At 41.5% G+C, this 21,099-nt stretch overlaps 2 protein-coding genes across 5 annotated transcripts in view; one reads left to right on the plus strand and one right to left on the minus strand.

Moving 5' to 3' along the window:
* LOC145420475 (uncharacterized) overlaps positions 1–21,099 on the plus strand; it is a 262,367-nt gene that overhangs the window by 109,926 nt on the left and 131,342 nt on the right. The gene's annotated exons all lie outside the window — the stretch shown is intronic.
* The window catches only part of ptprfa (protein tyrosine phosphatase receptor type Fa), a 259,648-nt gene that overhangs the window by 56,645 nt on the left and 181,904 nt on the right, over positions 1–21,099 (minus strand). For 3 of the 4 annotated variants that reach the window (XM_080289757.1, XM_080289754.1, XM_080289756.1), the window contains 6 exons: positions 15,710–15,827; positions 14,129–14,710; positions 12,708–12,805; positions 12,304–12,560; positions 10,681–10,762; positions 4,335–4,547 (listed from right to left, as the gene is read on the minus strand). In XM_080289757.1, coding sequence (XP_080145883.1) covers positions 4,335–4,547; positions 10,681–10,762; positions 12,304–12,560; positions 12,708–12,805; positions 14,129–14,710; positions 15,710–15,827 — 1,350 coding nt within the window. Of the gene's footprint in view, positions 1–4,334; positions 4,548–10,680; positions 10,763–12,303; positions 12,561–12,707; positions 12,818–14,128; positions 14,711–15,709; positions 15,828–21,099 lie in introns of all 4 variants that reach the window. The other variant, XM_080289755.1, reaches the window with a different exon arrangement.

Consider the following 21,099-nt stretch of genomic DNA (forward strand, 5'->3'; position numbering starts at 1 on the left):
TCTGCCAGCAGGATCGTACAACAACTACAAAGCTGAATTTTATGTAACTTGAGGCGAGACAGAGATCCCAAACGTGTACACTACAAAAAAGGAAATTGGATGGTTGTTACATTTACAAAAGTCTAACTTGTATTTTGTTTCTGTGGTGAACGTAATTGAATCATGTAGGATCTGTATGAAATTTAACAACTTCATTTGTTCTTGTTGAGATGACCTGATACAATCTAGTAGGAGTGGTTAGTTGCTGGACTCATGAAATTCACAAGACCACACGAAGATTTTACACCACAGGAAAATCACTGGAGGCAGACACTACACACCCCGTGCATGCTAGCGCTATTTATTGTGTTTAACCTGTCAAGGACAAAAACGTGCAGAAAAATTCTGCATCAAGCCTTGAAATCGTAGCTTTCCTCCTTTTGTGAAGTCTGTACCGACAGCGTGGTGGTGCAGTGGTTCGCACTGTTACCTCACAGCATGAAGGGCCCAGGTTCAAACCCACAGTCTGGCTAGTTTGCAGTGGATACTCTGGTTTCCTCCCACAGTTAAAGGTCATTCAGTTATTAGAGTTAGATTACTTTGTGATTCTAAATTACTCATAAGTGTGAGTACAAAGGATTGTTTGGCTCTGTGAGTTAGCCCTGTGATAGACTGGTGACCTGCCCACGGTGTGCCTCTTACCCAATCACATCTGGGGTAGGGTTGTTGTAAAGGGCATGAAATGTCCCATCACATTTTTGTCCATATAAAATGATCCTTTTGTCAATACTGTAAATCAAACATGTTCAAAGAAGACGATTTTCTACAACTGTTGGCCAAATCTGCAGATTGCTACCTGGAAGGTTTTCAGGCCGCTCTTCACTCACTGACTGACTTTGTTTTGCAGTGCAGATAAATCCGACCAATGTGCTGAATTTCCTTCATTGATAACCTGAAACAAGCTTGCTTTCATTTCTCCATCTGCCCCCTTTTTTAATCTCACACTTCTTTCAGCCACTGATATTTGAATGACATTTAAATGCTCAATTCAAGAACAAGAGCAGTTGAAATTAGAGAAGCAGTCTGAAGGTTTAATGCTCTTGGAAGCAAGGTGCATGTGAGTGACGGTGGGGATCACGGCCTAACTGCTTGGAAGATATACCTGCAGATGCATGCAGGAGTCAAGGACATGATTAGCATCACTGTGACGTGCTTGGCATGTGTGCAGCGCTGCTTGAAGGGCTACTCTTGTATTCCACAGATAGAAAGCAATAATGCCATTCACAACCAACTCTGCTCTATTCATTCAGCATTACAAAGAAGTATGGAACATGCACTGCAGCTGTATGTACCACAATGTGACCCATAAATGAAGTTTTTCCACAGTTTTATGAGAACTATTCATCTGACAACTTTAAAGGCCACAAATGCAGACAAAACAGCAATAGAGCAGCATATTAAAAAACCATCCACGTTGCCTCTGCTGTTCCCTTGCCCCTGCTGCAGATTTATGATTTATTAAAGAGCAAGAGGTGTCAAGCACAGCCTTGGTCTCAGTGAACCTTTCTTGACACAGCACTGCTGCATACAAGGCAGGCTGTAACTTACAGCTTATTCCACTCTAATAGTTGACTTTGCTTCTCCCTCACGTGGTAGCAGCAGCTGTATTGTGTGTTCAGATGGTACATTAGTGCAGAAGGATTACATAACATAAAACATAATGGGCACTTTGTTGGCAAGATGGTCAAACTCAGGGGAATCCATTTGTTTTCTTCCACATTTTATTCTGACTATTGATCATGTGCACTCAAACACAGCAGTGTGGGGGGAAAGCGCGTATTGCAATCCAGTACAACACCACCACAGGAAGCAGCTGCAAGGTCCACAGTAACAAGTGTCCCACAGGTTGCGTTCATTGCAAGGCTATTGCATGATATCAAACATTGGTCCTTGTTACTGTTTCTATTTCCTGACTCTTGTCTGTGAATATACAACTTTCATAAAGATGTACAATACAAAATCTGCACAAATAACTTTGCTGATGAATGATTTGCTGACTTTTGGTGCATCTTTGTCATAGTTTCTCTCTTGTATTTCAATGTTTGTATTGTTTTTGATGCAAGTGTTAGTTGCTGAGTTTGTGAATTGTGCCTGGTCACATGAGCGCATTCACCTTCCAGACAATCCCCCTGTTCTAAGAAGGACGGGTCTGGTCAGGTAGCCACAGTGTTTATTCCATTATGGAGATCTGAAAATTCGACATCGATGGGCAGATTTACTAACCAGGGCAAACTAGCGTGACGCCACAGTTGACGGAAGTGGGAGGTTCTGTTGGCGATCTGCTAATTTATAAAGATAAATAATTTGTTTTAATGATGACCAGCAGTCTACCAAGAACACTGTACATATGCAGGCAGAAGCAATCAGGATGTGAGTTTCATGTTTGTGCTTCTCTTTGGAAATTCAGATCAATGTGTTTTTGCCTGGAAGACAAACTCTTCTGTTAGAATTTGCCGTGGACGATGCACAGTCTTGTAGCTCGAGACGTTCATTCTCTGGATAATTCTGACAGCTCAGTTAGAGCACAGGATCGCAGCTTTATTACAAATGAATCGATGTTATGAATCTGTTTGTCAGTACTGACTTTATATATGTAGAAGAGGATGTCACATCGTGACCCAGGCTTTGATGTTGCTATTACTTTGTCATTAAATGCATGCTCTTTATCTCTGCAGGCTATGCAAGTGTGAGACTGCGTGCATTTTTTAAAGTCAAAATTTACAGATTGTAGGATTCAAATATGAATCTAACAGCTGTCAGGTCTGAATTTGACACATTTCTGCATTTTCATTCAGCTTGTAACAGATCTGATACCAGAGAGAAGTTAAACAAAATCTGCTCATTGTGTGCACGAGGCTGTGAAAACACAAGCAAGAGACACAAGACTGATCTGTGTAGAAATGTAACTAAAAACTGGAAACACTGCAAGCAGCACTGTAAAGCCACTAGCACAGGACAGCCCAAGGTTAGGGAGTGCCTTCATAGCTTTGAGCCATCCAGCTGTGCTAACGCTGCACTCATTTTGATAACCCCTCCTCTTCTAATTCCTAATAATTGAACACTTCTAGAGACAACTATCACAGCCATAGGGAACAAAATAGGAGTTGCTTTTTTCAGGGTTAAATTCTGTTATTTGCTGTAAAGTGCATGAACTTAAATAGGTTTTGTAGGAATCATTTAAATGCGCTCCAAATTTCTTTCCCAAAAAAGGGAAACTTCTACAAATACTTATGCACGAAGGCAAAAATACTTCCACACCTTTTAGTCACAAAACTGACACTGCACCTCTTTAGTAAAATCTTACAGTAACTTTTTAATGCCAAAAGAGGGTTTCGCACTGCTGCAGATTGTTAGTCTGGCCTCAAATCTCTTGGTAAATGGGAATGGTAAACAGACTGGGTTATATAGAGTTTTTCTACTCTGAGCACTCAAAGCGCTTTACACAGCTCCCCGAATTCACCCATTCACACATGCACTGTTTTTCTATGTTGTTTCTGTCTAAGAACCTTCTGTCTAACGCTCACACATACACACTCATACTCCCACGAATGCACCGGAGAGCAACTCGGGGTCTTGCCCAGGATATTTGATAGGTGACCTGCTCTACCATCTACCGCCTGAGCTACAGCAACCCCAATTGCAATTTATCATGGCTCTGATACAGGGATGACAATTAAGCTACTGCTGCTGTGTCATGTGGGTAACATCCCTGCTTTAGGGATGCTCCTCCTGTGAAAGAGAACTACTGTGTTGCACTTTAGCCACATGCAAAACAAGCTAGCTTTGGAAACAAAAGGATTTTATCTTTGAACTCAACTCTTGGAGACATTTTTAGTCAAATTTGGTTATGTCACAGGTGAAACTTCCATATAAAGAGGAAGTTTGAATGTAAACTTAACCCTTACCCTGAATTAACCCTAACCACTGACGACAGCACTCAAACTGTCTGTAGGCTACACAAATGGATGAGTTATAGAACACACACTGTATGGACAGAACCAGCTGATATGTTGAAAATGTATTAACAAATTGTCAGTTTATTACCAACACTAATCTCAGTTTTGCTATATTGCCTTACGATGGCAAAGAAAAAGCCAAAGAGTCTTGTGGACAAACATGTAGCATCATCTTCACAATGTACTGTAAGTCTGTGCTGTGTTTTGAGGTGGGGTGGTGCTCTTTTTTAAGAAATCAGTGTATGCACTGAAGCCCTGGCCTCTGAGATCAACCACTGAACCACTTCCAAATGCATCACTGCTGCTGAACGTGTTCATAAATGCAGAGAGGTCACTCACAGACTCGTGGTCCGTCAGGTCAGCCAAAACGAAGCAGCGGTACTGCTGCTGTCCAGGGAGCGGTTTGTTGTAGAAGCCGCTGTATTTCTTTTCATCACCCAGAGTGAAGATCTCAGGGAGCGTATCCAGCTTGGCAGCGATGTAGGGCTGCAGGAAGTCATTGCTCTGCCTTTTCCTTCTCTGCAGGCTGCTGTCAGCACCGGACTCCAGAAGCTACCAGAGGAACAAAATATTATGAGTTGACATGACACTGGAGCATAGTGACACAAGATGACATAACAAACCTCATCTCTGTAGATGACGGCTCTCTTTTCCTGACCCTCTGTGACAGTTATACGATTCTTCCATTTTATTCACTTGTTTTACTCTTATTTATTTCTAATCCAAACCACCTTTAACTGTTGATCTGTTTTCACTTAATTAAGGCTTAAAGTCTGCATGTCTTACTGTAACAATGCTAACAATGTAACCAGGCAAGAAACTAATGGCTCCACAAAGCAACAATGCCACCGGAGCATTCATTAATAATGCAAAAAAAAAGCCAATGGGAGATGCCATGAGGGTTATATCCATCCTTTTCTTTACACTCTGCAGTTTTTATCACCTGTCTTATTGATTAGAATGAACTAAGTTGCTGAGACCTCTGTGTGACTGGTCAACAAAGTCAAAAGAACCAGTAAAGATGAGCAATGTGTAAGAAGACAAACAAACAGGGTGCCGATGTTAGTTAAACCACTTTATTATGAAATGTTATTGTTCAAAATGTTCGAAATGATGCTTCATCATGCTGCTGATGCACTACACTTTTGTTCAGCAGTTTGATCAAAGCTGCAATTTGCAAAAACATACTAGAAAATAGATTTCTCTAAGTCTAAATTGAAGCAATAAACCTTTTAATTTATTTTATTTTATTTTGTTTTTGAGCCACGTAAAAATGTTACTTCTATCTTGTAAATTTGTGGTGCACTTGGTGAAAGGTGCATGTTGGAGGATGCCAAACGCCTTACAATTAGCAGGATTGAATTTATAAAGTCTGAAGGCCCTCTGTCACATTCAGGAAGCACCGAGGGTCGTGGCTTCATTACTGAAACTCAGCTGCTCTCTGTGTTCAGAGACAGACGTGTCTTTCAACCACCTGCTTTTGTCATTTTAGACCAACACGTCCCCGCAAAGCAACAATATTCAAGGTGACACTGACATACTGGGGACGGTTGTCTGCAGCAAAGTCACTTCAATCACATGGATGCATCTTCTTCCTTTTTTGGGTGCTGACATTTCAAACATTCACTTTGTAAGAAAAAGGAAATTTAACAAACAGCCGGTTGACAGTATTTCACTTAAAAACGTCTCAGATGAAGGTACTGGATCCCGTGCCTTGTGTCAGTTTCAGATGCTGCTTTCTGCTTCCTTCCTTTTATGGTCCAGTCCTTGGTCCTCTCACCTGACTTATCCCCCCTGCTTGGGAGTCCATGTGAGGGCCTAGGACCCCCCATCGTCAAAGTACATGAGGGCTGTCTGGCAGATAATTTGAGCCCTTTACGCACTTTTTCAATAAGTCTACGTTTCTCAAAATTTGCTTACATTCCCCACACTTCATAAGAAAAAGTGTCATTCAGAAAAACCCAAAACACTATGATATATGCCAAAGATATATCCTACTTTCTTGGATAACTAATAAACTCAAACACTGCTGCTGGAAGGAATTTGGACCTTTAAAAGCTAAATTACTCCTAATGTTTAGGTCTCCCTTTCCATCTGGAAAGCACCAATTAGCTGTATGTTTGGCTCACAGGGACATGTTGCCATTAATACGTTTTACCTTACTAAAAAAAATCACCCCGTTATGTCCTAAATAAGCAGGGATTATAACGCCGGGGCTCATCCAGGATATATAAAAAAGGGAAATCTCTGAACTTTATAATCATGCCATAGACCAGGGGTGGGCAATTCCAGGCCTCGAGGGCCGGTGTCCTGCAGGTTTTAGATCTCACCTTGGGTCAACACACCTGAATCACATGATTACCAGGCCTCTGGAGAACTGCAGGACATGTTGAGGAGCTAATTTAGCCATTTAAATCAGCTGTGTTGGATCAAGGACACATCTAAAACCTGCAGGGACAGTGGCCCCCGAGGCCTGGAGTTGCCCACCCCTGCCATAGACCAATCCAACTCAGGGCAATAAATAAATAAACAGTAATATGAAGTTCTGTAGAATGAATAGAAACCTAAACCTGACCAGCCACCAACAACTCAAAAACAAAAAATACAAATATATGGATAAATCACACAAGATATAATAAATAAGCATTTAACATTGTGCACGACCAGATTGAAACATGCACTTGGCCTCCCTTTATTAGTAGGACAGAAGTAATGACAAGATTGATGTGCTGCCAACCATCTCTATTAGAAAATGACTCCACTAAAGTGAAGTGCTTTTCTTCAGCCAAACCCAGATAGTGATCTGCATTTTAGCAACAACACAATCTGCAGTAGAGGAAGCTGCGATAGTGACCAGTAAACACAAACCTCAGACACTGAACAACTCCATTACTTGTTGCTGTAGCTCCAAAATGACTGGAGTATAAAAAGTGGAGGCCAGAGTTACTAACAAAGACTAAAAAATACAATGCAGGTCACATTTAGACTTGTATGCAAATGATAACTATAAGTTAGTATAATTACACAGTCTTTATGCATCAGCATCCTATAAAAACAAAGACATAGACTTTAAACTGTGTATGCTGCTATTCTACAACACATACATGCCTTTTTACAGAGCTCATATTGGCCAGATTCAAATGTAATTGCACACTAATGCTTCTGTGATAACTGTGTGTTGTTTTATGCACACATGTATTGGATATGTTCAAGAGTTTCAGTTGAGGTCCAGTTGTCAGTGTTTGGAGTGAGAGCTGGTTTCAGGAAAACTACAAAATACCAAAATGCTTCTTTGTCAAAGATCAGGAGAAAAGGTTAAAAAAAGCCAGACTATGAAGAGCTGTGGGCGCATTGGTTAGGGCTTTACCGTGTATGGATGAAATGGTTCTGGATAGATTGCTGCTTCTGAGCTGGGAAACAGTTATTGCCCCATGTGAAGGGGCAAGAGAGCTGGGCCAGAAGTTTTTGAATTATTCGAATGTATTCCAAGCTCTCGGTTATGGTCACGAGCTCTACATGCAGCCAAAATGAGATGTGTGTCCCAATTCATAGGCTGCATCCTTCAGAGGACCTGGCCTCCGCGGTCTACGTGTGCCGGGTCCTTCATAGACTGAGAAGGCCCGAAGTGCGAGGCTGTGAAATGGGTTGGTCTAGCCTTCAGATTTGGAATTGGCTTGGCCGCGCAATGAATTCTGGGATATGTTGGGTCACGAAGGACACACCCCATCCATCCTTCAAATTCGGGGAAATGAAGGACGCATTTGTCGGACGCATTTGGAGCAGCCTTCGTCGCCTAGCTATGACGTAATTGGCCTTGAAATGTGGCCTCCAAAGGATGCGCCCTATGAACTGGGTCATAGCTGCGTTTCTGCCTTAGACATACACCTGCTTCACCTTTACACTGAAAGTCCTGCTAGTTTGGTTCAAGGATCTTATTAGGAACACCTTTGCGCTATTTTCTTTTGGATGTTTTTTGACATGCAGAGTCAAAAGTTACATTTCATGGAAGTTTTATTTATTTAGAACCATTTTGCAACAACACTTAATTTAAGGTAAAGACACTGCTATACTAGCTATTATAGTAAACACCATAAAATCCATTATAGCTGCCGGTGTGACGTTGCCCATTGGTTTGCAAAGTCCTCTTTTGAAGCTTGAAGCATTTTGGCTGTCTCGTACTTTCTTGAAGCCATGACTGATAAACTAAGGGATACTTTAGCTACTTGTCTGTCACTACCCAAGTCATACATTGTTTCAGTGATTTCTATACAGTCTGTACAGCAATGAGGATGAACCCCCCTCTGACCCTTGGAAATAATTCAGGTTAAAGCTCTTCTACACTGGCTTAATTTTTTAAGACCTAGAAAGTCCATCTTTTACATTTTTATTTAGTTTATGACCGCAACTCTCCAGTTGAAGCAAACAAGGGTCTAGACTATGAGATACCAGACTCCAGATCTTTGCCTTCATTGTTAGACCATTATCCACTGGCATGCATTTCATAATTTGTCAGGGGAGGGAATTAATGACAAACCCATAACAGTTACTGCACAGCTCAACCTGATCAGTCTGCCTGCAGACATAGTAAAAGCCCATCTCCTTTAGATCTTGCTCAATGAAGGCTCACGGGAATACAACGCAGTGCAGCGCCTCATGTATGTAAATGACACCTTAAGCAGCAGTTCTGTTGTAGGTTAGAGAGGACTTGGAAGAGATACAATAAAATCAAAGCTAAAGGATTTTACTGACACTAGGTAATTATATACAGTTGCAGGTGAAGCAAAAAAAGCCCCATTTCTTTCTTAGTTGTTATTTTACGTTTCAGGAGCAGAGCTGTCTCAGCAGTTAATGTGTCAGCAAGTTTTAAAGCAAGAACAAAGCAAAATCTCAGAATGATGCACAGCAGTTAGTTTACTCTTTGAAAAACTTCATTTATTTTTGAGTTGTAGATTCAACAAAATTAACTACTGAACTCCCGTGCCACCATTTAGCTCAGCATTAACCCAATATGGTTTACAAGAGGGGCCAACATAAGAGTGATGCCACACCGCCCCGTCTGCATTATGGGAGATGCAGCAAATTAAACTGAATCAAAAATAGAAACAAAGCTTCAGACATGAGGTAAGATTTCCCTTTGCCATCATCAGTGGCAACTCTGTACAAATATTCCTCATATTGATGCATGATGATTTTTCTTTAATCGCCTCTATTTAGCCTCGCAACATTTCCAATTGTAAACAACATTTTCGTTTGATAGCTTCTGACCACATCTACACTTTGTTTTTTAGTATCTCTGACTGCATGACGGTGAGAACAGTCAAGTCATTCGAATATTGTTTGTCCCTCACAACCTTTTTGAATTGTTGCGTGTAATGAATTGTGTAATGATGCTAGAAGGGCTTCAGTCTGATTGGTTGTGAAAATTCATCATGAAGACATGTAAATGAAAACAAAGCTAAAACGCAAAGCATGCAGTGACGTCAGGCGGTGCTCTAAAAAGCCGAAGAACGCTGCATTCTTTCGTAAGCGACACACGAGGGTGGTTGAAGAAGCGGATTCATAATCACAGCATTTCTGGATCAGAAGGTGTCAGTGATGTTTCAAAACTGCCAAGGTGCCACTAAATTATAAAAACTGATTCCCATTTATACTGCTGGAAACATTTTCCTGTAATGAAGGTGCACGAACTCTGTTTTGTCACTCACACTGCAATAACTTACATTTTCATTCAGTGTTTCTCGCCCTTTTCCAGATAAACATGGGCAGAAAAACATTTAGCAGCTTTAATCACCTGTTTTCAATGTTATCAGTCCCATGCATATTGCCAGTAGGTTTCCTCCTCCACCTTATACCAACTCTCTGTCACCTTACTGCTGCTTCTACCCTTCACACTGGGACTAATAAGGAAATTTAACTGCAATAAAAAAACGAACAATAAAGTGCAGTTCCCTCAATGGCCACTTGAGGCTGCTTCTGGTTTTTAATTTCCCAGTTTATACCAGGCTGAGTGATTCTGTTTTTAGTGTTCCTGGATCACATTCACATGTGGGCTTGTCTTTGCATGGTTTACCCTGCATTTGTGGATGGCACTGTAAGCTGTGCTCACACACAGTGATGTCCATGACACATGTTTGATGTCGTGCTGCCCGAGGACACAAAGACCACTGGCATCCAATACTGAGTTTTGGCCTTGATGACGAGATATTTAATGTCTTTGCAATTTTATGTTGAGGAACATTTTTCTGAAATTGTTATACAATTTGTAGATGATTTGTAGAGAAGCTCCGCCTCTCTAAGATGCTCTTTTACCTAATCATGTGACTGACCTACTGGCAGCTAACCTCCAGTTATAGTTTCTTTTTTTATACCATCACTGCGGTAACCTTTTGTTTGCCCCGTCCCACTTTTTTGGAGACGCTTTGCTGTCATCAAATTTAAAAGCAACATTTTTCTTAAAATTGTACATCTTTCATGTTTTAATATTTGATATTTTCTACGTTCCAATATGGACAAATTACTGCAGCTTATGTCCCAACTTATTTGAAAGACTTTTTCTAGGATTTGACTCCTTTTTTGCTTTTACCCAGTGTTCACAAAATTTATGGCAACAATTACAACTGATAAAAGAGCCGTTTTTAAGATTGTCAGCAACAATGAAATCAAACTGAACTAGACATCCGCTCACCTCTTGTATGTCCATGTCTTCAGGGTTTTCCCATCTCCTCAGAGAAACTGGAGTGACAGGGACAACCACTATGTAGTACCACCTGCACAAAACGTATAATGCACCCATATATGATTGTGCACCAAACACACACACAGAGCTTCAATGTTAAGAGAAGATAAGTTTATGAGGAAATTCACCTGTTACCACAACACAAGAGTCAGAAGCACAAAGTGAATTAAAGACGTATTAAAAGACTAAAAAATGCAGTTTATATGTATGCATGTGTCTAATGTTGTTTCAGCACATCTTGTAGATCTTCTCCATAAACTTTCTGAACCTTCTCTTAAACAGATGCATTCGCTGAGCCTAATGAGAAGGTCTGGTTTGGACATTAGCATCTTTTTTCTCCACTGACTCCACTCCTCTTAATTACTGCTTACTTGTGGGCTATTTCTTCGGAGAAACAAACACTTGAAACACAATTAATTATTTCTATGTGCTTGTCTTCTTGACCACGCTGGGTAATAATATGAAATAAACTTCTTGTGAAATGCACCATTTGCATTGGGATTCTTATTGCTGATTACCTCAAATTGCTTTCTGGTATCATGAGAGGGCTACGAGTTGCAGTGGGGCGACTGTTAATATAGTCGTGTGGTTTTCTGCTGTAATCACGGAGCTGTTGGGCCAGAGGTTTGATTGTCTTGTTTGCACTTAAAACTACTCTGACCTTAAAGAAAACGCTTCTGCTTCTGATAATTGGCTCGCTGTGAAGTGGGTAAAACATGACAAGAAGTTAATAAAGAGAGGCTGTAATGGCTGGTGAAACACGCCAGAATTTTCTGGCTTTTTAAGATGTTTGAACTGCTAATACGCTGAGTGTATGTTGGGGAAAATAGCCTGGCACTCTATAGACATTGCTGAGATTCACACGTACCCATACGGTCTATAGAACCTGGCTCAGATCAGCTGACAGGACTGGCTAATACCCTGACACTCAACGCTCTTGGCGCCTAAAAACCAACACGACGGTATCTAACACACTAATACTGAGATGAGGAAATGAGAAAATCCAGTGATGTTGCAGCTCTGAAATATGGCCAAACTGGTGGCGAGTGGCATCTTGGCAGCTGCACGCTTGACTTTTCTCAGTTCATGGGCAGTTATTTTGCGCCTTGGTTTTTCCACACGCTTCTTGCGACCCTGTTGACTATTTTGAATGAAACGCTTGATTGTTCGATGATCACGCTTCAGAAGCTTTGCAATTTTGAGACTGCTGCATCCCTCTGCAAGATATCTCACTATTTTTGACTTTTCTGAGCCTGTCAAGTCCTTCTTTTGACCCATTTTGCCAAAGGAAAGGACGTTGCCTAATAATTATGCACACCTGATATAGGGTGTTGATGTCATTAGACCACACCCCTTCTCATTACAGAGATGCACATCACCTAATATGCTTAATTGGTAGTAGGCTTTCGAGCCTATACAGCTTGGAGTAAGACAACATGCATGAAGAGGATGATGTGGACAGAATACTCATTTGCCTAATAATTCTGCACTCCCTGTAATACTGAGATGAGGAAATGGAGGAGCAGTCACGGAAACTGTCAGTGTTAAAACAGACAAACTGTCAGCACTGACCTGACAGCCGCTGCGTCCGGGACCTTCGGCAGGCTGATAGTCACTTTACCACCTTCCTCCACATCTATATGGTGTTGAGCTGGTTTCACCGTCAGAAGGTCCGGAGCCGTTCGGATGGAGACCTGCTGCTGGAGGCCGCCAGCACTATTCCCTCGGCTCATTAGCACAAACGAATAATCAGTGTCTGGCTGCAGCTGTGTGATCAGCTTCCTTTTCAGGTTGCCTTGAACCTCCACACTCTGCTGGTTGTACAGAATCTACAGCAGGATGGAGTTATAGAGGTTAATTTACACCTTGCACTACTGTAATAATTATCACTGTGATGCCTGTCACCAATATCCAGCTCTATGTTTTAACCAAAACAACCAGTTTTCTGCCTGCATGAAAGAGAGCGCTGAGCTTACCTTGACAGGCACTTGAGATTTGTATGTTTCTGGCACTTCCCAGGTCAGCAGGACCGAGGTCTTTGTCACAGCCTTCACACCAAAGTTCTTGGTAAACACTGAGGGAAGATCTGGATGATTATTAGGTGGTTAATTTGATTGTGAATATGACTGAGATGATTCAGTGCTGATGAGGAGGTGCAAGAAAAGCAAGACAGTTACGGGGAACACTACCAGATAGATCTCGGCACAGTTTTTATGATTTTATGATCTATAAAAGCACAAACAGGTGTTTGGCAATAACAAACGACCAAAAACTGCTGTTTCTCTAATGTCCACTTAAGCCTGCCACTACATTTTTTATACAACTCACTTGTTTCATTTGTATTAAGGATAAACTGTACATTATCAGTGGCATGAAAACGTTTACATGTGTGCAGCTGACAGATGTCTGCTCGATTAATGCCAGCTTGCAGTTTTGATAACTTTAATTGGAATTTTAATGCAATTATCTGAAAAACAATATTGCTTGCTGTGCATGTAATTGTACTAACAGTCAAGAAAGCTTGTGCTCCAATTAGTGACTTATGCTAATCAGCAGGTAACTACATGATGCACCAACAGAATCCATGCCTCATATCCAAATAATATCGAATAACTATCATAGCAGTGAGCAAAGATGACATGACACACATGGACTATGTAGGAAACTGTAAACAAACATAAATGATATAAATATAAATGAGTTTTTTTCATATTTAAAATTCCTCGTGTGCGTTAGTGACACTTGTCAATATCATAACCAGCTTCATGAGGTTTTCATCTCAAAAGGTTTCCAATGAAAAGATCATTGTAATAAATAACACACAGGACTTAAGTGTATCTTTAACTGTTTTCAGATGGTATGCTATAATGAGGTCTAACTTAGTGAACTAAGTGGATTTAATAGTGTGAGACTCACACACACTCACAGGAACTAGCTGCTTGCTTCCTGCATCAAATATGGCCAGAAAGTCCTTGTTTAACATCTCTAGAGAAGAATCCTACAGGGCTGCAGTTTGCAAATGCCAGCTAGAGGCAATGGTTATTAAATAAATAAAAACTCTCCAAGTTGTCAGTGGAGTAAAGTCACTTGTGACTCTACTTACTGTCTAAACTCGTTTTAATTTTCACTTTGAATCTTACAAAGTTACTCTAGTAAAACCCAGGAATAAAAAAGGGTAGAAACTGAACATAATTTGTTTCCCTGATGAAGTTCTGCTACATTTCTTTGAGTTATGTAGAGGACAGAACTAAATAATACTGGGACTAGCCTCACCCTCCTTTCAGTTTCATCTTGTTCTCAAGTTATTGCATTCACACGATTTTCAGAAACTTGCTCTGACCTTGAGGTCGAGATCACTGAGATTTTTAGTAGCTGCACCTAAGCCTGTGGTTCTCACCTGGCATGGAGGTGGACATGGTCCTGCTCTGGATGCTGGGGCTGATAGGTCCTCCGCCCTTGCTGGTGAAAGCTTGGACTCTTATGTCATAGGTTGTGTCAGGCTGCAAACCGTAGACGGTCATCTGTGTATCTGTGGTAACGTTGGTGCTGTTGTTCGGGCTGTTAATGTCTCGGTACATCACCACATACTTCACAATCTTCCCATTTCTTTCAGCCAGAGGAGGCGGGTCCCAGGCCAGTTTGGTGGAAGTTGCAGTAAGGCCGACCACGCTCAGGTTTTGCGGGTAGCTGCTGGGAATGTCCTCAGGGGTGCTGATCTCTTTTACATACTCCTCCCCGTTCCCTGCTCTGTTTTTGGCACACAGTTTGAAGATGTACACGGCACCCTTGTGGAGGCCGGTGACTGTGAAATGATCATCTGTCTTCTTGAAGTGTTTAATGGTGAAAGCTTCCTCCTCTGCTCTCTTGTACTGCAGCTGGTATCCCATGTGCTCCCCAACCATTTCTTTAGGGGGCTGCCACTGGATTAGAGCGGTGTTCCCGATGGTGGTGCTGATCATCATAGTGGGCTTTCCAGGAACTGCGATGCAGGAAACATTTGTAAATATTCAGCACTGAAAGACACATTTAGATATGATCTAGCTTATTTTCTTAGCTGGTTGGAAGGTATAGGACCTGTTTTTGAGATCATCATAAAGGCCACACTACTTTTTATTATCAGAAGAACAAAGACTGTTATTCAGACTAGCTTTTGAGTCTAAAAAGCTCTTTAAACCTGTGTTTTTGTGTGTGTGGGGCGGGGTTCCTAATGACCAGCAGGGGGCAACTCTTCTGGCTCCACAAGAAGTCAAAGTTGCAAAGACGTCTGTTTGCAAAATTCATTTTTCTGATGTGTAAATTATGGTGGAGTGAAACAGACAAAGTAAGGAATGCTTTTCAGAGGGGCTTTGTGTGCAGTGCTGTTGGACTCTTAGTACAATCTGCTCATTGCTAATGACATCTGGTTTAAAAAACAAGACCTGCTTCTCAGTATACTTGGGTTTACTTTAGTTCTTGTGAAATATCATCTGTCAATTCCAACTCAAAGAAGTCGAGTATGCTACAAATGCCTCTGTGTGTACTTGCCCCGCCCGTTCTATCGAGGATGTAATGAGTGTTGACTTGTGTTGACTTGTGCTGACTTGTGTTGACTTGGGGCAGCCAAGTATTCTAGAGTACATTTTGAGGAAAACTCAAAAGCAACAGTGTGAGCACCCAAAGTTGTGACTTAAGTTTAGAAATTTTACTGTTTCTGTGGCAAAAAGCAAGATTTCAAGATCTTTTATATAAGAATGCAGCTGTTTGCCTATTTGCAAAACCGTTTAAGAAGCTCTTTCAGGATGATACCGAGCTAAACGTAAAATGGAGCCAACATTAGCTCATATTATTATCAAAATCAGACAAACAGAAAAAATCAGACTACGCAGGACTAAAAAAAACTCCTGAAAGGTATTAAATGGAGACATATTAGAAAACAAGCAGGAATGTGATCAAGATATGGCCTCAGATTTGTTGTATTAGTTGTATGCAACACACACACCTGCTCCTGTGGTGGTGGCCACCTTGGCCTTGCTGCGAGCTCCGTCACCCTTGGTAGTATATGCAGCCACAGTCACAGAATAGGTTGTTTCTGGGAGCAGACCTGCTATAAAGGCCTCCTGCTCAGCACAGAGACACGGGGAAGAAAAGAGGAGGAGGAAGAGAAACGGAGACAAAGATGAAGAGAGGATGGAAAAAACAGACGAAAGGGCAACAAAATTCAAGTTGAGACAACAGCTTCAGTTCAATTGGCAGAAAATTTAGTGCACTGAGCAACTGAAGCACACAACACATGCATCAGCTTCACATTTCCACCACTCAAGGTATTCTGACATTTCCACACCACCCGAACACCAACCTGTTCACAACACTCCAGTATACCATCACTGCACATCAGCACCGAGTGCTACAAAAGGCTTTTGGAAACGAAGGTTCTTCAGAGATTGTTCCCCGTTTCATTATCTGTTTTTCTTTTATTTCTATTCTTCTTTAACTGGTAACTGCACAGATGCAGTTTATGGACGTTGAATCCAGAATCCTGATCTTCTCTTTGAAGAAACGAGTCATGAGAAGATAATGAAAACATACCTGCTGTTTGTCCAGTTAGATAATTCAAACTAGAACATAAAACCATTTTGTTAGTAGGTCCACCTAACCAGTGAGTGACAGCAACAAAAGAACGAGGCAGTCAATGAGCACAACAACAAGGACAAGCGATGGTCTCCTGGCTGATTACTCAGTGACCACCAACCACCATCAACCTCCGGCTTTCTAGCGATCTGATACGACAGCGTTATTTCTTGGTGTCCGATCCTGCATCAAGGAGCCAAAGCCAAAAGACAGATGGCGTCTGACAAAAGTGCGCTACGTAACACGATGCTGATGCTGCACTGCTCAGCCTGTTCATCTCACACCATACTCAGACTTGAAGATGCTGACGCTCAACCCAGCTGCAAAGCCCCACATCACATACAGAAGGTCACCTTCTGTCAAAGCCAACAAAACCATATCATTTACAAAAAGCAACGGTGCGACCGTGTGGTTCAAATCACAGACAACGAAAACATCCCCTGAAAATGTGGAGGACTTAGTGCCAAGGACCTGAACACAGCTCTCACTTTGTTTTACGAGGATCTGATGCCTTCCAGTAATCTACCCACAGAACATAAGCCTTCTCCAAGTATACAAAACAGTCACTGTCAGCAATATTAACTCAAATGTGTTTTATGATAAAGACCTCTCAAAGAAACTCGTCTCAGGAGAATCTCTGCCATGCACATTAGGCTACATGTTCGAACGTGCTCGTCCAGCCGCGTTAATATAGCCACATGTACGGCCTGTCAACTGCCGCGAGTCCATGAAGAGGCACGAAAAAGGTCCACTTTTCTCAGATAGCAGAGGACTGCTTTCTACTCCTGAGTGCTGAGTGGAGCAGAGCTGCAGAGATGAAGGAGCGTGTGATGAGAGAAAAATGGCAGCGGGAAAGTGGTGTAGCTGCGAGTGTGTGCGGGGGTTGATAGTTCCAGTAAAGAATGCCCAGTGGGTTCCATTTTGCCCATCATGACCGTGCCTCTGCCTACAGCCCAGGGGCTGCTGAGCCACGGAGATGTCACTGCAAATTAGCAAAGCGCTGCCAAAGGAAAAGGGGGGGTGTTCCAGAAACAACCACCACTCTAATTATTATTCTGTGGCAGGCAGTTTAATATCTACCACTGGATATTTAAAAGGGGTGTCTTCTGCTAATTTAAGAGCAGAGACGTACAAAACTGAATTCAGCCGGGGCGTAAAGAGTTAAGATGTTTCCCTCCTTCCTGTGTTCTCTGCAGGGCAAAGAAGGTGAAAGATGAGAGAGAAATGCGACTCATGTGAAGCTACTGAAGTCCTCTAAAAGCCTCATTATTTTAATCTGCTGCTATTCCTTTCCACTTTTGTTGCCAGAGATTTTCTTGCTTTTGAAATGGGGAGAAAAAAAAATCAAATTGGTCTTTCATCTGTCTTTCAAACGCAGTGCGAGCAGGAGTCTGCAGGGATGAATTCCCAGGGACTGAACAGATGATACACTTTACATTAAGACATGAGACATCTCTCCTATGAGGGGAGCGTCTGCTTTAACGGGAGCCAATCAATCGGCAGTGACTTCCTGTGTGTCAGACATCAAACGCTGCTGTCCTCCACCTCCTTGTCTTTTCAACCTCCATCACCAGTGGGGGAGATTCCACTAATGTTGGGAACAAATCCACTACAAAAGCGCATTAGCAGTTCGCACACTGCGCGGATTCTTCCTCACATGAAGAGGGAAGGACACGTGTGCCTGATATTTCAGTGGATGCTGGAGACCCTTCAACAACACCCACAGTCAGCATGTTACATTTAGGAATTTGATCAATTTGATGCTTTAGATGGCAGCTAGGGAAGCTGAGCTAACAGTCTGCAAGCTTGTTAGCCATGGCTCTGGAAGCATACAGCTAGACCTTTGTTCAAGGGCTGGGCTTCCTTACCCAATTTAAACTGGACATATTCCTCTTTGTTCTAGCAGTGGATGCTCATTAGACATGGCCAAAGTTTCCAATAAGGACATTTGTACAAGTAATCGCTGTGAGATAAAAGGTCAGGCTTCACACTGCTTTTTCCTGCTCTACTGCTCAAACCTTATGCAGCCAAACAGAAGAATGTGGGCTTAGGGTTGGGGACGGACGGACGGACACAAGAACTAAAATTTGAAGCTGGGAATGAAAGTCCCTTTAAGCAATAGCCTTTCTGGCCACTCTCCGTTTAAGTATTGTGTAGGTTGCATTATTTATTACCTGTGCTGGACTGACGTATTGAACCGTTGCAGAGGGAAACTTGTGCTCAACAGTAAATGCACAAAGTATTTCTATTGCTGGAGCATTATAAGGTGTTCGTGTTGGGGTTTAATCTCTTAGAGAAACGACTCTGGGTTAATTGTGTAGAGTTTGAAAGGAGTTGTTCCTCGAAATAACTGACCCATTTAAATAAAACAGGCACAGCTTACTGAATAAATAAAATATGAAGTCGAAATAATTAAAACGTTTTAGAGACTTCTTTTTTGGTTTCAATCCAGTTAAAGGGAAAACTCATGCGCTATGAAAAATTTAATGAGTGTTTCAGCTTTGCTCTTCATTACAACAGAAATTGGAAGGATGGGTCTGAAATGAGTGTTCCCCCGTGGACAGGGCCTCTCAGGGGCAGATGTGGCGAGTGGCTCTTTCCACTGTGCAGAACTATGGATGGCAGGGTCATCTGAACCACTCGTCTTCACAGTTTAACACGGTTTGGCTCTGTGTGATGTCAGCAGAGAGGACATCATATCTCTCATCTCAGACGCACAGCTCTGGCCCGACGGTCCCTCATTCTGGTCAAAGCTTCTATTTATGAGGGCCAATCAAGAAGAAAGCTGGCTTAAAGGCACGATAGTCTTAAAAGTACATTTTGTAATTACTCTGTGAAGCTCTGAACCAGAGCTTTCATCGCTCGGTGGCATTTTACCATTTGGTAGTTAAATATGTTTAGAAATGTGCTGCTATAGTTTTCTTTTTAATCCTTCCAACATTTCCTCAACAGCTGCTTTTTCCCCTGATATTGTAAATAAAAATGTGTTGATTCCTACAAAACAAAACTTACAGTGACTTGAAGCGCCAACATGTGGTAGAAATTGGTATTACACAAAAGTGCTGCCTGGCCCTACAACAATACTGCATAGTTATTATTGTAGGCTTTTACTATACAAATAAAGTTGAACTGAATTAAAATGAAATTGAATACATATTTTAGATTTGCAGTGGTTCTTTCTGCACATTCTGTTGACTGTTCATAATTCTGATATGCTTGAAATTGTTTTTAATTTCAGTTTACCTGTAAAGTATTAGCAGAGAAGTAAGTACATGCTGGCAGGTAACACTAAGCAACCAAGGCACTGTTTCCACAAGCGCATACAAACGTGGCTTTTCGTTTAAATCCAAGAACCATATTTTATAAAGGTAAAAAAAACAAAGAAACAATACAAACACATAACCACAAAGAAAAAGAAGCAGAACCACCGACTGTTGTTTTCACCCTGTTATTAATAAATGTATGTCATCAATAATGTACAGGTCCACAGAGGGCAGCCGGCGTGTTCTTAAATGTGAACTTTATTTTCCTTTGCAGTCTGTGCTTGTGGAGAGCTCCACTGTAATAACTGAGTATTTAATAAGTACTTAATAGTGAACAGTAGCAATGAAGTTGAAACCTAAATTAGTTTTGTCCCAAAAAGGATCTAAAAGAATCTAAAATGTTGCTCAATGCCGGGTTACACCGAGCCTGCTTTTGAAGAACTTCCTTCAGTTTATTTTCCATTAATTCTACTTCATTAGAAACTCACTAACAAGCTGTTAGCTCATCAATATGATGTAATATTATGAAAGGAAGCATCAACGCTGTGAAGAATAAGTGATGTCACTGTTTAGTCAGAGCACAGATGCAATACGTCTGACTGTGCCTACAGTCATTTACAGTGAGTCACCAGAGCACAGGCAAGGTGCACGACTGAGAATGCAATCAAAACGCATTTTCCACTTTCCCAAACTAACCACAAGAGGCTGAAAATATTTCTTTCAGACAGCAGCTATTGCAGAAACAGTGTCTGCTGATTCTAGTCTCTAGTATTGTGTAGTATCAGACCTTTGTCATTTATAAAAACAATTCTACATGATTTTTCAAATTGCAAAAATCAGTTACCTGCAAACGGTCTTTAAATTTCTCTCTGTCTCAGCTTCTAACAGGTTTGGACAAGAATAGGTGCACAAATGTTGAGGACCTCGCTTCTTGCATGAGAAATGACGCAATAGGAGCCACAAAACAGCAGCGTGTTGTGTATGCACTGATTTGATGTGTCTGCCTAGTGCAAATAAGACAATCTTACACAGACTGTAAGTGAGGTCAAAGCGTGAACACATAGCCCACAGAGCACACACCACAGAACAAAATATGTAAAAGAAAATCCATTTACAGCAGTACAAACTGAGCCCCAACTCCCTGTAATCCTTCATCAATAAGCCCCGTGCTTTGCACTACAGGTAGACACAAACATCTAGTTTACTCTTGAACTATGGGACTGTGTGTCTGCTGCACCGGTGCACAGACTTACAACACTATTGTGATGGGCACTGCAGAGAAGGAATGGAGCAGAGAGCTGGAAGGGAAGCACTGTACTTTTCATGCTCACAAACAAAAGCAGTATGCACTGATGTCTCTGTGGATTTGGATTGCAGAATAAAGCAACAGCAGCTGCATTCAAGTAGAATAAATAAGCAGACACTCTTTATTGGATGGAAGGTAGCATAAAGCAGACGTCTGCGTTACACAGATTCCACATTCAATAAAATAACAATG

The sequence above is a fragment of the Astatotilapia calliptera genome, chromosome 15 (assembly GCF_964374335.1).
Source record: "Astatotilapia calliptera chromosome 15, fAstCal68.1, whole genome shotgun sequence".
Taxonomy (NCBI): domain Eukaryota; kingdom Metazoa; phylum Chordata; class Actinopteri; order Cichliformes; family Cichlidae; genus Astatotilapia; species Astatotilapia calliptera.